The following is a 14130-nucleotide window of genomic DNA, read 5'->3' on the forward strand; positions in this document are numbered from 1 at the left end:
AAAATGGAGGTTTTATTTTGGAGGTTTTTTAAGCCTGACTCACCGCTTTTTATAGTACATTTGCTGAGTAAAAACCAATATATGAAGCCGGCATTTTTTGCGCTTCTATTGAGTACTTAAACACCTCAAGAGCCCTATGTCTTGTTTCGCAAAGTTAAAAAGAAAAAAATTGGTCGGAGACTGAGCGAGATTCATGAGTAGATTGTCTTTACAAAAGCCCATTTTTCATAGTTATTTTTTTGGTCAAAAACAACTTCAAAAGTGCCCTATATCTTACTGCAAACTACTCTTAAATGTTCATAGAATATAAAAGTGATAAAACGAGTCTAATTGAGCCTCGATCTCTCGCCAAAAGAGCACTTTAATCCTCCATTTTTGCCTAATACGATTATCATTTAAAGCAAATCTGAAGATTTTCCACACATAAATGTAATTAAATCTTCATATCTTACTGAAGTTTAAGCATTGATCATGTGTAGAACAGCATGATAGAGCAAAAAATCTTAATGAATGCATTTATTGTTTTTAGAAAAAAAAGAATTGTATAGTATTATCATTTTTAAGGTTTAACAGTATGTACACATGGTTTTCGATGCTGTTCTTGATTGCTTTGTTCTTGCAATAGCTCTTTGTCAGCAATTGAAATGGCATCACTTAGAAAAGCGTCAACTAGATTTGCTAGTGTTAATCTATCATCAATTTCTTTTGATTGCTGACTGCTTGCCCAAGATTCTTGTCGATATTGCTCGCTTGGCATAGTTTTTAGAGAATCAGTATCATTTACTGAAGTAAATGTGGTATAGATTGAAGAGCAACCTTTGTTTTGCCGATAAGAGGATGATGATTGATTTGGTAACAAGGTGGAAGAAAACCGAAAATGTTGAAACCCATCTGTTGAAAATGACAAGAAAGAACTGATCGAATTTGAAATCACTATCTCTACCTTTTCATCATCAAAATGCTCTTCTTTAGGCTCTCTTTTCTTCCACCCTAGTCGATATAAAATGTAGGGGCTGCTGAGATGGATGCAACTGCTCTCCATTGAGTCCCGGTTATTAAAATCCAAGGGGGACATGGCGGCGCTTTGCAATGTGCCTGAGTTTTTTTTATGTGAAGAATAAAACCATCCAGGCAGACTTGAACGTTTGGTAACAATGATGGATCTTACACTTTGTCTGAGTCGTTTTCTCATGTTTGTGGTCTTTTGCGGTGCTGTAGTACTGAACAGTTGTTTGTCTAAAGGCTCAGAAGAGCTTTTGTCGTTACAATCAGTGGCTTTCTTGCGTTTTGGTTCTGTATAATGAAACAGGTCTGATAACCGATTTAGAATTTTGAGGGGCCCTATTGATCTCATGAAAAATGTATTCAAGAACACAAAAAAAAAAGAGAAAAAAGAGAAGAAGTCTTTACGAAAAGAGTGTTTATATCTGCAAACAGCAGGTTGTGCGCATATTAAAAATAAAAAAATAAAAAATAAAAAAGAACCTATGTATTACATGCTTTGGCATTTCTTACTCGATATAGTTTCATTTTTTAAAATAAAACAACCTTAAACTGTCTCCTTTTCTCGAGTTTTATGTGATAGACTTGCTTTGAGTGTCCTAAAGTCCTCAGCATGCATTAAAAGATCGTTGATAGTATTGGCTATAGTATCAAAATATACGAACTTTTCTTCAATGGAAAAAAATCACGCATTGTATTTGTATGTATAAAGAAGTCTATCTGATTGGCATACCATGCATTTGATTTATGGACTTTATATGATAAAAAACTCTAAAAAAAAAGGAGAAGCTTCCAGAGAGCTTGTACGAATATTCTTGTATATATGAGACGAATAATTTCTATGTATATGTATAAGCCTAAAGTATGAAATCAGAGATCAAACACGCAAGTGTGAATACATTTAAACTAAAAAAGGAATTACTGCAAGTCTTTTTTTTTTTTTTTTTTTTTTTTTTTTTTTTTTGATTTACAGTTGAGGAGAATCTATGCACTTGCCACCAAGGCGTTTTTTTTAAAGCTTACAGTAAGATATCTCTTGATGTATGATTGCATCACACTAAGCTTACTAACAGATATAATTCAAGAAAGCAACTACAGCTTATTCATGTAATGACATAATCTTATGTCACCTGTGTACATTAACTCTGTGTTTATCTTTTAATAGGTTTGAGAAACGCCCTATTTTCAGCTGCTTGCTTTTCCTATGCATGCTGAATCATGGCCACCATTGTCGCGTTTATCTAAGAGGGGAATATGTACTTCAAGGTCAATACAACTAGGATATCTCGTCTTTTTTACATATTTTTTCTGCCACAAAATGTTTGCACAAATCCATTAATTTTGATGACCGAGTTCCAGAAATCACAATGCAACCAATTCGCAGTAATTTCGTGACTATTTAAAATAGCATACCTTGTTATTTTTCTTTCTTTTTTACACTATCATGTTCTATCGTATTGCTCAAAAAGCAAGCTTTTTAGCTTCACGCCAAGTTGGCTTTCAAGCCGCTCGACGTATTCAACCTCATATTCCAAATGGTAGTTTTCATACCACTGCTAAACAGCTCTTTGCTTCTTCACACGACTGGCAACAAGCACCCAAGCACCCTCTTATCGATAAGATACAGCAACACCCTCATATTATGCAGCAACTGGTTGATTTCACTCAAATTTTGCAATCAAAAGGTGTTGATGTCTATGGAAAGCAACCCAGTTTTATGCAGGTAAGAAAAAAAATTAAAAATTATACACACATACACGCATCACTGATATGATCATAGCTTATGAAAGTCATGAATGATGTTGAAGTGAAAGAAAAGGTAGCTCAATTAGCAAAAGATATGCAAGCAGCAGGCATTCAATTAGACATGAATACGATCCAAGAATTGCAATCGAGTTTTATGTCTCCTCCTTCTAATCAAGAACAAGAACAAGAGCAGGAAGAAGAACAACAAAGAGGTAGAAAGAGAGGAGTTTTGAGCTCCGTTAAAGGCTTGTTCAAGAAATAGTTTTAATAAAAAAAGGGGGAGATATTACATGGATTCTTTTTCTTGACGTTCTAGTTCAGAAATAGGTGGAGGTGCTTGACCAAAAATTGACATTAGATTTTTTGGACGTGGTTGTTGATTGTTTTGGTAAAGAGCAGATACTAATTGCTCTGGACTTTGGTATGCTTGTTGTTGCTGTTGCTGTTGCTGTTGTTGAGGACGAGTGCCTGTGTATTCATCCAACAAATCTTCATAGCTTTGTTGTTGACGAGGAGGCATTGGGTAATTGTCTAATGCTGTATTGAAGTCATCCACAGGCATTCTTCTGAGAGGTGGTCCATGCGTTTGCTTGTTAGGTGTTCCTCTTGCATTTTTCTTTTTCCTATCATAGCATTGTCAACCTCAATCATGATCAATTATGACTTACATCTTTTTTGCTTGATTCCTTTGTCGCTTGTATTCTAATTCTTTTTCATCGTCCGAGAATTCCATTTCTTCTTCTTCTACTTCTTCGTCATACATATTACTAGCATCACTTCCTTTAATCTTTTTCAGTGCTTCGACTTCAACAATCTGTGTCTTTTGATAGCTGGGCACAAAAAAGACGGGGGCGCCCACAACAGTCAATGCCATATCAATTTCTTGAGCAGTATTGAACCGTATAGAATAATAAGGTCGAGCAACAGGACCAAATGTCTCAAATACTTCACCCAATACTTGTCTGTTCTCAAAGACCAATAAAGAGCCTTGATCTAAAGTACTGAATTCAGATCCAGGGCGACAATGAACAACCACCACATTATCAATGACATGATAGACGTTGCCTGCCAAAACCAAGGGTGTGTCTGGTGTAATTTCAAACTGAGGCTTTTCAATAGTGAAGTCAGTGATTTCATGTGCAGTCTTGACAATGCCATCTGCAAGTAATCCATCGTCTTCAAAATCATCCAAATCCATCTTCGATCGCTTGGTACCTCTATTATCAGTCATTTTCTCTTCTTCCTCTTCTTCCTCTTCTTCCTCTTCTGAATCACTTTCATCTGAAGAAAGGTCAAGGTCGCTACTTTCATAGCCTTCTTTTGTCTTTTTACCAGCAATTGCGTTATCAATGGAATCCTCTACATCCATCTATTATTTTATATGAATATACATGTATAATCATGTTTATAGCTGACCTGTTCAGGTTTAATGTCATGTTCAATTTCAACTTTAGGTTCATTTTCGACTTGTACATTTGTGCTCGCAGTATTGGTTTCTATCTTTGTTTCTTCTGTTTTGACAATAGACTAAAGAACAATAAGATCTCGGTCAAATAGATATATACGTACCTCAGTCTTTTGTGTAGCGGTTTCGTGTTGAGGACCGCGAGCCAAAATATCTTGTTGAGCAAATTCACTTACAAACTGAAGATCGTTAGGAAAAGCACTCATAGCAAGAAGAACAAGAAGAAAGAGAAAGTAAAATAGGATTTTTTTTGCAAGAAAAATAGTCACTTTGCTTGCATAAATATACCTGTGCCATTCATACCGAGAAAAGAGTACAGCCAATCAGATCCAAGTCATACAAACTCATCTTGGCATAGCGAGGTAACAAGCCACTCATCATAGAAATTGCATTATTCTTTACATATCATATGAAAGGTCTTTAGAAGCACAATGACCATGGTTCAAAAAGTCTAAGTGATGTAGACACTTGTTCCTCTCTCTGTCTCTCTCTATACATATACGAGATAATTTAGATGAGACTTGGTATACTATATGAGAAAGGACATTTACTCATATTCTCTCCCTTCTATGCTATTGATCCATGACATTATAAGCAGCTCCTACGTCAGTTGTATCACATTTCAAAATGTGCATGATGCTTCGGACTTTTGTTTTTCCGCTTGTTTATGACGGAGATGATTCTAATTTTTTTTTTTTTTTTTTCGTTATCGAATTTCTTGAAGGATTTTGTCGTTTTTCTTCTTCTTTATACACACTGTTATTACTATTATGAGTTGGAAGGTAATTCTTTCTCAATAATAATAAAAAAAGTAACACGTATGAATATTGATAGGGGTTTCAAAAAGCGGTAAGCCGTTTACCACATCAAATTATGTCCAAGAAGAGCGAAGGTAAAAAAAAAAAAAAAAAGCTTATGAAACACCACAATTGACATAGAATATAGCTACAAGAGACGCAGAATATTTACAACTAGAAAAACAATTCAACGATTTCTCTAAACTGGTCGATGTCTTGGCCAAGGATGCCAGACTCTTTCGTGATAGTATTTCAAGTAAGTGTAATCAATATGTGTGTACCATCATGGACTAAGTGATGTTCTAAGCCATGTTATCCAATCAGGCAGCTATGGCCCAGTTTTTAGCCACCATCTATGACAACAGTTTGGGCACTGAATTACCTGAAGGTGTAGTACAAAAGCGGTTTCAACAAACACCAGCAGCGAGTGCACAAGCTGTCAATGACGCAGAGGCTGCTATGGCGTATTGTCGAGATGAAGTCTTGCCAGAATTGGATGTGGTAGATCGTGACATTGTACGACCCCTGTTGGAGCTTTCAGAAATCGTCAAGACAATCAACAAAACCATGGTGAAACGCAACCATAAACTTATTGATTATGACAGACATCGTTTGTCGATACAGAAATTAAACAACAAGACTGAACGAAGTTTTAGTGAAGAAAAACAGATTTTCAAGGTAAACAATAAAAACATTTTTTTTTTATATAACTGACACACGTTCTAAAAAGATTCAAGCACAATTGGATACAGCTACACAAGATTACAATTATTTGAATGATATGCTCAAGACAGAGTTGCCAAGATTCTTTGAGATGAAGACTGCCTTTTTTCAGCCTGTGTTTGAGCATTTGTTTAACATGCAAGCTCGTATTTATGGTATTATCTATGCACGTTGTTATGAACTGCTCAATCAAAACCTCGAAACATTCCAAACACACACCATGGGCATTGAAGAAGGTTTTAATTGGAGAAAACAACAAAGAGATGCAAGGGCAGAATATGAGAATTTGGATCTATTAAAGTCGGGTGGCAAGGCATGGTTGGCTGTCTCTGGCGGTGCTAATAACAGTAAACTCACATTACAAGAACGTCGTGCTATTAAAGCAGCAGAAGCACAAAATGATGGCCACTCTCCATCACCTGCTACTTATGGTAGTAGTAGTGGTGGTAATATTGACCCTTATTATCACCAATCGCCTAGTTCACCACCACCACCAGCTTATGGTAATGCGGGTGTGACATTAGACTCAACGCCCATGAGTTATGGTAAACAGTCATGGCAACAACCACCTGTTGCTGTCAACAATAATAACCGGCCGCAGAAATTCGTCATTGCTCTTTATGACTATGTAGCTCAAGCGGAAGGGGATCTTAGTTTCAGAAAGGATGACAAGATTGAAATTATCGAAAGAACAGCAGATACAAACGATTGGTGGACTGGTAGATTAAATGGTGTTACCGGTGTCTTTCCAGGCAACTATGTTGCAGAATTATAAACCCTTTTTGAATAAAACTCTATACGCATTTAAATCACCTGTATATCAGCTGTTAATAAACAACAATTTGATTGGTTTCATTTCTCCTCCTTTAATTTTTTTTTTTATATCGCGCACTAATCCTTTTAAACCCGAATTTAGTAGAAAACAAAACAGCTTGTATATAGAAATAAACATGAAAACTTTAATTTCGTACCTGATTTTTTTTTTTTGACAGATCCTTTTTTTTTATATGAAATAAACAGTATAGAGATTTAATCAATAAAAATTCATTGGTTTTACATATTTTTTTTTCTTAATACAGTAAAAAAAAAAAGAGGGGGTGACAAGTCAAAAAAAGAGTATAAAAAGAAGAGGGAAAAAGAGACAAAAAGGGGGGAATTGCTTTTTCTTTTTTTTGGGAAAAAAAAAGAAGGGTGATAGAAAGAGAGAGAGAAAAAAAGAGAAAGAGAAAAAGGGCTTGAGAGAGAGAGAGAAGGGGTATAGGAAGCTTTTTTTTGTGATTTTTTTGAATTTTTTTTTACCTATTTTTTTGTTTTTTTTGTTGTTTGCATAATTTCTTCATAAGTAAATTTTTTTAGCTTAAGAATTAACAAGGAGGCAAGACGTGGTTTACAAATCTAGCGAGTTCAACTGAAGTAGAACATTTCAAGAGTCGACTTTGAACATGAGCATCAATTTCCTGTTATACAATTTTTTTTTTTTTTAGTTTCTGCAGTTTTCAATCTCCATTTGTGTTACTTACGGAAAGAACATCCTTTGCTGATGGTCTAGTATTTGGAACTTCATCCAATAACCAAGCAACCAAACCACGCATGTACATGGTAGGGTAACTGTAAGTAAAGGTTGGACTTGGTTCAGACAAGACAGTAGAGAACAATTCCATTTCATCCTTGATGAGATAGTGAGGAGGAACACGGTCCATCATTTCAATGATGGTGATACCAAGTGACCACATGTCAATCTTTTCGTTATAAGATTGTTCCCGAATAACTTCGGGTGCCATCCATTTACTTGTACCCAGTCGGTCACGATTACGTTTGGTGGTACGAGTAGCCAAACCAAAGTCAGCTTATGTTAAAATGGTTATTATTATTAAAAAAAAAAATTGATAAATCTGAATACACTTACCTAATTTCACTTCGCCGTTCCAGCCAAGCAATAAGTTTTCACATTTAATATCTCTGTGAATAAAGCCTTTGCCATGAAGGTAGTGTAATGCCTTAAGGGCCTCACAGGCAATATGAATAGTGTGTTCTTCAGGAATACCACGCTGACACAAGACAGCAAAGACAGAGCAACGCATCAAGTCCATGGCCATCCAGACATCGTCACGCCATAAAGTCACTTCACGAAGTCGAATCAGATTGTTGTGGCCAGAAGACATGATACGGAGTTCGCGAACGATAGCTGCTTTATACTCTCGATCGGGGTCTAATCGGCATCTTTTAATAGCTAAATGCAGATTCTTTTTATACTTGTGAGTGGCACGAACAACTGAACCATTGACACTAAAGAAAAAGCGTTAGTTTTAAATCAACCAAATGCTTCTCTGTTTTTTTTTTACCCTGTGCCCACTTCTTTGAATCCAGCGTATTTATTGCGTGGATCAAGTGTTGAAACACTAATCTTTTTTTGATGTGATAAGGCTTTACGTATTCTACGTTCAAATTCATTTTCAGATCGCACCAAAGGAGGCAACTGTGGAATTTCTGTACTAGGACCTACAGGACACCAGCGCTTCTTTTCTTCAAATTTGTTGCTAGAGGGGTATTCACGCAAATTCAATGTTTTTTTGTTATCATAGGGTTCTGGCTTTAAGAAACAATCTTTGCCAAATACGTTTGGAATCTCACAGTGACCTGGAGGACGCCAGATTTCCTATGAAGAAGGTTTGAAACCATGTTTTTTATTTCTCAAATTGCTTACTTTTGTGTTTGCAACAGAGGTACTTGTGTTGGTTGAGCTATAAAAAGAAGGTTGTCTGATACAACCAGTGGATCTTCTTTTTAAAGTCATATCGACCACTAAACTAGTCTTTTCCGTAGTCAAAGATCTTGATTTACGGAGTTGTCTTTGAGGACTCTGTAGCTGTTGTTTTGGAAATGAACCTCTTTTCTCAAACATGTTTGTACGCTATAAATATAAATTAATAATTTATGTATGTGTGAATAATTTTTCTTGTATACATTTTTCTCTTGATCCTTTGCAGCTGCAAGGATATGTTTGCCAAACTTTTGTTGCTGTTGATAAGCAACATTTGATGGTGGTGTTGTTGTTGTTGTTGTTGTTGTTGTTGTTGTATTGTAAATAGTGTTATTGGATAAATGAAGCATTTTTTTTTTTTTAGTTATATTCTATTTAAAAAATAAAGAAAGAGAGGGATATATATAATGATAGATAAAATAATAGAATGTTATCGGATAATCATCCAACGAAAAAGAAAAAAGAAAAAGAAAGTGAAAAAAAAAAGTTTTCCCCTTCTCTCTCTCCCCCTCCCCTTTTATTTATATACTGCACACACTCCGTTTATTTTATACTCCACTCATATAAAAAGGGGCGTCACAGGCATGTGATGGCTTATCCTTTTCACTCTTTAACTACTACTACTACTACTACATCTATCATTTTATATATAGGGACAATGAACAAGCACGTGGAATGAAACGTGCTTATTGTTGCTTTTTGTGTAATATTGTTTATTAAATGTCATTTAAATCTCTCTTGATACTTCTGGGTGAATGGCCATGTTGAGTTGTGTGACCAAATCCAACATGGTGTCCTTTCTCTTCAGGCTGCTTATTTTGATGTTGCTTCATGGGCGTATGCTTTGTTTGGCCTTGGTTATCGCGAAGAGATTCCATCGTGTCTTGGTCAAATGGGACATCCACAGTACCATGTCCAGTAGATCCTATAGAGAACATTAGACTCATGGTTATATTATATGACTTCAATTTACGTGTTGTGTTCATGAGAAAGAAAGAAATGTGTTTTTATTAGATTAGTTTGATTTTGTTCTCTTTTAAATAATGCTGTACGTCAGAATAACGTAATATGTAAATATCTCCCATCTCAAACAGAACGCTGTCACTCTGACCAATCTCAACATGTCCAATGTTTGACAGAACTCGACAGAATACAGGTGCATCCAAATTGGGTTCAACTACCATACTCATGTCTTGTATAACTTCATCTTGCTTTTGTTGTGTCCTGGGCAATTGGTGCAAGAAAGTATGGTGATAATGACTTTCAATCAACTCTTGGTATCGTCTGGCATAAATAATTTCTTGATGAGATAGAATATCACGCAAATTCGGTTGTCTTAATAAATGCAATGTAAATTTCTCAATCTAACATGATGAGTTTTGGTTGTTCTAATCACTTGGCTACCTTAAACAGACGACATCGAAGATAACTCTTGACAACATATTTGATACGCTCAATCTCTGTTTGATAGACCATACTTTCAAACTTATTTTCAACATGGTTTTCCATATCCTCCATGACTTTTTCAATCTAGACAATGAGTTAAAAAAAAAAAAGTTGAATGATCTCTTCTTACTTGCCTGTCTTTCAATCGTCTCTATCAAGAATTCAACCAGTGTACGTTCATAGGGCAAGACTTCAGGCGCGTTGCGTTCATTCAACCAGGCTGTTGTTAATTCTTCTGCTGCTTCTCCTGTGGATTTCTCCAAGATGCCTGCATCTTCAAACAACATGCCTGATTGAGAATCCAGAAAACTCGGTTCATCACTTTGATAAGTGGGTATAGATGAAAATATAACTTCGCTTTGTGTATTTTGTGTGCTCATAAAAAGAAAAGAAAAGGAAAAATAATGTTCTTGACGCGTCGTAACGCGAAAAATGAGACGTGTTTTATTATTATTATTATTGATCTTCAAACGGGTTTTGTGGTTCTTTAGGTCGAGAAGGAACCGTTTTATTACGACGAATAGAAGAACTTCTTCGAATCGAAGTCTTTCGTTTCAGATCAGGTACACTTAATTGTCGTTTGACTTCCACGGAGCCTCTGCTTTCTTCTTCGTCCATACTACTGGCTCCTTCATGATCTGATGTCTCTATGGAAGGCAAAGATAGAGTGGATTGATACTGAGAAGGAGGCATGGATCGATGTCGAATAGAAGAATGTAATGTGATTTGTTCTTGAGAGACTTGTTTTTCTGTTTCTTCTGCTGTTTTTCCTGCTTCTTCTTCTTGAACATTGACGAGGATACTGGGGGCATTGAAGGTGTGTCTACGTTGATTTAGATGGTCGATACTAGGATTTGTGTTTGAATGATGCACTCCAAATGCATCTAAAGAAACAGGGCGTGTCTCTGATTCTTCTTCCTCTGCAAGTGTCTTTTCTTCATGTAAAGAAACCATGCTTGCATTAGGTGTAAATGAAGAATACATCTCAAAATATTCTGAAGTCACACCACGTCCTTGTTGAGGTATAGGTGATAAGGATGGTTGTTCCTCTTCAACCGGTGGCGGTGATTGACTCACTAATAAAGGTATATCTTCAACCATGGCTTCTGATGGGTAAGCATCAAAGGCCAAAGAATGGTTTGACTCTGGTCGTTCAGGCTTGTCATGCACAGGTAGCTCAAATACAGTGGGCTGAATAGGTGCTTTTGTCTGTATCTCTTGGTGTTGTAGCTTATGTTCAAAAGAGACTTGTTCTACAATATCTTGTTTTGAAGGCACAGATGCTACTTGTTCTTCATCTTCTTCATCAGAACTCAGGTCTTCCATGATTTCTTGTTCTGTCATTGTTTCAAACTGAACAGGACCCTGTGCTTCATACAGTGTCATTCGATGGTGTGCATGATGGAACCCTTTATGTTCATCTAAATCCATGGCATGGTGGGCCTTTTCGATTGTCTCATGAATGCGTATAGACAATGCATGGGGCTCCTTGTCTTCAGCCATAGGACGATGATGATACACTTTTTGTAACAAATGCTTCACATCATCATGCACTGTAGGTGTAGTCAACTTGCCGTGATAAGCAGGATCTCTGAACTGGTGTTTCAGGTCTTGCTTTTTCTCTTTGTAGTGGTCCTGGTCTCCCATAAACGACTCGTCTAGACTTGCATGGCTGGCAACAGTGCCACGTACATACGTACCCAAGGTATGCATGCGGCGATAATACAGATACTGATAGGCCCATGTCAACACAGGTAACGGGATCAACCCATACGCTTGCGCAGACCCACCCTTCAATGCCAACACAACGATCATCGTGACCTGAAAAAAGATGCAAGAGGTCATGACGGTCTGGAACAACACGGGCCACATCTTACCACCACTCTCTATCTTGGTGACATAGATATACATCAACATGTACTTATAGACCACGCTAGCTACGGTAAAATACACCAACGCAAACGGTAAGATCAAGGGCGACATGACAGAATAGACCAACGCGATCGTGAAGAAGAACAAGAGGATATTGTAGCTTTGAGGAAAATCAAATTCAGGCGGTTTAGCCATCTCACGCAACTTGCGAGGACTCGGTCGTGTGAAGAACTTGCGGATCGTGATGGTCAGTAAAGGCACCAACATGGCTAAATTGATGGTCAAACCGAGCGATTTAAGACACACAAAATTGATCCAAAAAGTAGAGACTTCGGCAATGTTTTTGGCAATCTGCATAATGTAACTTGTGATGCTTTCGTCTGAAGGCAACGAACCGGATTCGATTAAAGCCTTGATTTGGCCATAAATACCGACAAACATGGAAGTCAATGTGAACACCAGTAAGTTATTGATGATGAAAAACACGTAGAGTTTCGTAAGCACTTTGCGATCCAGTGTGGTTTGTGTCCAATAGCCCTGCTGTTGTGATAAGAAGCGGAAAAAGAGAGGCAAGAGATAAAAGAAGAGCGCCATCACAATAGGTGAGAAATAAGATTGTATCAGGCCCATAATCACTTGGTGTTGATCAATAAATGTAGCTGAATTGGGGATCAAACGGATCAGGTTAATGACATTGGAAGTAGCAGACAATGCAGACATAGGGATCATCCAAGCAAACACAAACACCCAATAAATAATATGGCCTATCCATCGTTTAGCACATTGTGTCTTTTTGTCTAGGGGTAAATTAGACCAGATCAAATCGTCAGGCGTAGGCGAAAGACGGATCCTGAGGTGTTTAGCCAAAGAGCGTTGTGTGGAATGAGCCCATTCAATACGCTCAAAAGATATCCAACCATAATGCGAAGTTTTTGTCTTTTCACTGTGTCGTATTTCTTTGATGTGTTTGTCTATATCTGCAACTTGCTTTGTATAATAATCAATAGCATCCACTTTTTGTCCGCCAAAGCATAAGAAGCCACCCACACGCACTAAGGGTCTTTTCTTGTTGTCTGTGTCTTTACCATCTAACACACGTAAATAAACAACGTATAAACAAATATGTGTTACCACTGAGATAAGAAGCCAATGTGCCTTCCAATTGTTCCACAGCTACTTTATGTTTCTCAAACAGATCTGTCAATGTTGAACTATGATGCCCAATCATTGTATCTTGAATAGGATGTGGAACAGCCTTTGTTGATTCAATCCACTCTTTTAATTTCTGGTCTGCTCGCATAGGCTCGGGAATGCGACTGACCATCAGTGATTTCATGGACGTCTCATTCTCTGGTAAGCGTAAATAATACTGTCGCATCTCAATGTAATCGCAAGAGGCACGGTACATGAAATACCCAATTAAGCCTGAAAACACATAGGTAGCTACAAACGGAGACCAGTACCAATTTGTGTCTGGATCATCGCGTAACTTGCCATTGATTAAATTGATGCCTGAAATAGATAGCATCTCAATACTACCAGACGCAGGTGGCCATTCCCTACAAAAGAAAAAAATAAATAAATAAATACATTGTGTATGTGTGCTTCATTACCCTGTGTTTTTAGTGGCTACAATATTGATGGGAATCAAGGCACAAACACCCAGAATGGTCATCAACAAGAGTAATTTTCTTAAGAGTCGAACAAAACGTATATAAAGTAAAGCATCACAACCAATTTGTTGAAGCAATGTGTCGTCTGATACTCGTATGACGGGATTTAGCCAAGATAACCATCCAGTGGATTGAATGGTTGGTGGCTGGTGTCTACAATAAAAAAAAAAAAAGTTAATATAGATACGATGTCATGACGGTCTATGCTTTACTGTTTGGATGAGAATTTTGCTTTGGGCGCATAAACAAGTGTATTTCGCTATCGATTCTATTAGTGTCGTATAAATAAAATAGAATTTCTTACAGGTCTTAATAAACTAAAGCCAATCATGACTATAATGGCTGTACCAACATTGATCCCAAGCTGGATACCCATCGATTGAATTGTGAATGAAGCATCTTGCTTCCTTTGCTCTTCAAAAGATACATAGACGCTCATAATGAGAACAGAGAAAGAAAGAAAGCGAAAATTGCTAATTGCAAAGTGGCGTACTTTTTCTAATTGTATTTTTAGTTTTAAATTTTCTACTTTTGGTTGTGTAACAGGCATAAAAAGGTAAAGTTTTATCTATGTTTTTTTTATTTTCATGCAAAACAACACATACACACACAAAAAGCAGTGATTGAAGCAAATGGGATACAACA

At 36.9% G+C, this 14130-nt stretch overlaps 8 protein-coding genes across 8 annotated transcripts; 2 read left to right on the forward strand and 6 right to left on the reverse strand.

The window, feature by feature from the left end:
- Window positions 1-518: 518 nt before the first annotated feature.
- B0P05DRAFT_543129 (uncharacterized protein) lies at window positions 519-1447 on the reverse strand. The gene has a single exon (XM_051578396.1). It carries the CDS (start codon window positions 1352-1354, stop codon window positions 560-562), a length of 795 nt encoding a protein of 264 aa, XP_051434685.1. The 5' UTR covers window positions 1355-1447; the 3' UTR covers window positions 519-559.
- Window positions 1448-1979: 532 nt separating this feature from the next.
- On the forward strand, window positions 1980-3026 carry B0P05DRAFT_543133 (uncharacterized protein). Its single transcript, XM_051578397.1, has 3 exons — window positions 1980-2026; window positions 2076-2725; window positions 2783-3026. The coding sequence occupies exons 2-3, from the start codon at window positions 2447-2449 to the stop codon at window positions 3008-3010; spliced, it is 507 nt and encodes a 168-aa protein (XP_051434686.1). The 5' UTR covers window positions 1980-2026; window positions 2076-2446; the 3' UTR covers window positions 3011-3026.
- An 8-nt stretch (window positions 3027-3034) lies between these two features.
- Window positions 3035-4419, reverse strand: B0P05DRAFT_571912 (Gar1/Naf1 RNA binding region-domain-containing protein; the record flags this gene model as incomplete). The annotated part of the gene is made up of 4 exons (XM_051581411.1): window positions 3035-3371; window positions 3417-4117; window positions 4165-4275; window positions 4318-4419. 4 exons carry the CDS (start codon window positions 4417-4419, stop codon window positions 3035-3037), a joined length of 1251 nt encoding a protein of 416 aa, XP_051434687.1.
- A 921-nt stretch (window positions 4420-5340) lies between these two features.
- Window positions 5341-6508, forward strand: B0P05DRAFT_579510 (uncharacterized protein; the record flags this gene model as incomplete). The annotated part of the gene is made up of 2 exons (XM_051581933.1): window positions 5341-5688; window positions 5741-6508. The coding sequence occupies 2 exons, from the start codon at window positions 5341-5343 to the stop codon at window positions 6506-6508; spliced, it is 1116 nt and encodes a 371-aa protein (XP_051434688.1).
- Window positions 6509-7097: 589 nt separating this feature from the next.
- Window positions 7098-8527, reverse strand: B0P05DRAFT_579511 (kinase-like domain-containing protein; the record flags this gene model as incomplete). Its single annotated transcript, XM_051581934.1, has 5 exons — window positions 7098-7190; window positions 7254-7579; window positions 7640-8019; window positions 8076-8389; window positions 8438-8527. 5 exons carry the CDS (start codon window positions 8525-8527, stop codon window positions 7098-7100), a joined length of 1203 nt encoding a protein of 400 aa, XP_051434689.1.
- Window positions 8528-9210: 683 nt separating this feature from the next.
- B0P05DRAFT_587490 (uncharacterized protein) lies at window positions 9211-9480 on the reverse strand (the record flags this gene model as incomplete). Its single annotated transcript, XM_051582596.1, has 2 exons — window positions 9211-9419; window positions 9468-9480. The coding sequence occupies 2 exons, from the start codon at window positions 9478-9480 to the stop codon at window positions 9211-9213; spliced, it is 222 nt and encodes a 73-aa protein (XP_051434690.1).
- Window positions 9481-9504: 24 nt separating this feature from the next.
- Window positions 9505-10227, reverse strand: B0P05DRAFT_470691 (uncharacterized protein; the record flags this gene model as incomplete). The annotated part of the gene is made up of 3 exons (XM_051574576.1): window positions 9505-9858; window positions 9899-10014; window positions 10071-10227. 3 exons carry the CDS (start codon window positions 10225-10227, stop codon window positions 9505-9507), a joined length of 627 nt encoding a protein of 208 aa, XP_051434691.1.
- Window positions 10228-11446: 1219 nt separating this feature from the next.
- B0P05DRAFT_470831 (uncharacterized protein) lies at window positions 11447-13924 on the reverse strand (the record flags this gene model as incomplete). Its single annotated transcript, XM_051574579.1, has 5 exons — window positions 11447-12891; window positions 12944-13347; window positions 13426-13638; window positions 13698-13744; window positions 13790-13924. Coding segments are annotated over 5 exons (2244 nt in total), but the record flags the coding sequence as incomplete, so codon positions are not given.
- Window positions 13925-14130: the final 206 nt, after the last annotated feature.

Source organism: Gilbertella persicaria, assembly GCF_025201335.1.
Source record: "Gilbertella persicaria strain CBS 190.32 chromosome Unknown B0P05scaffold_21, whole genome shotgun sequence".
NCBI lineage: Eukaryota > Fungi > Mucoromycota > Mucoromycetes > Mucorales > Choanephoraceae > Gilbertella > Gilbertella persicaria.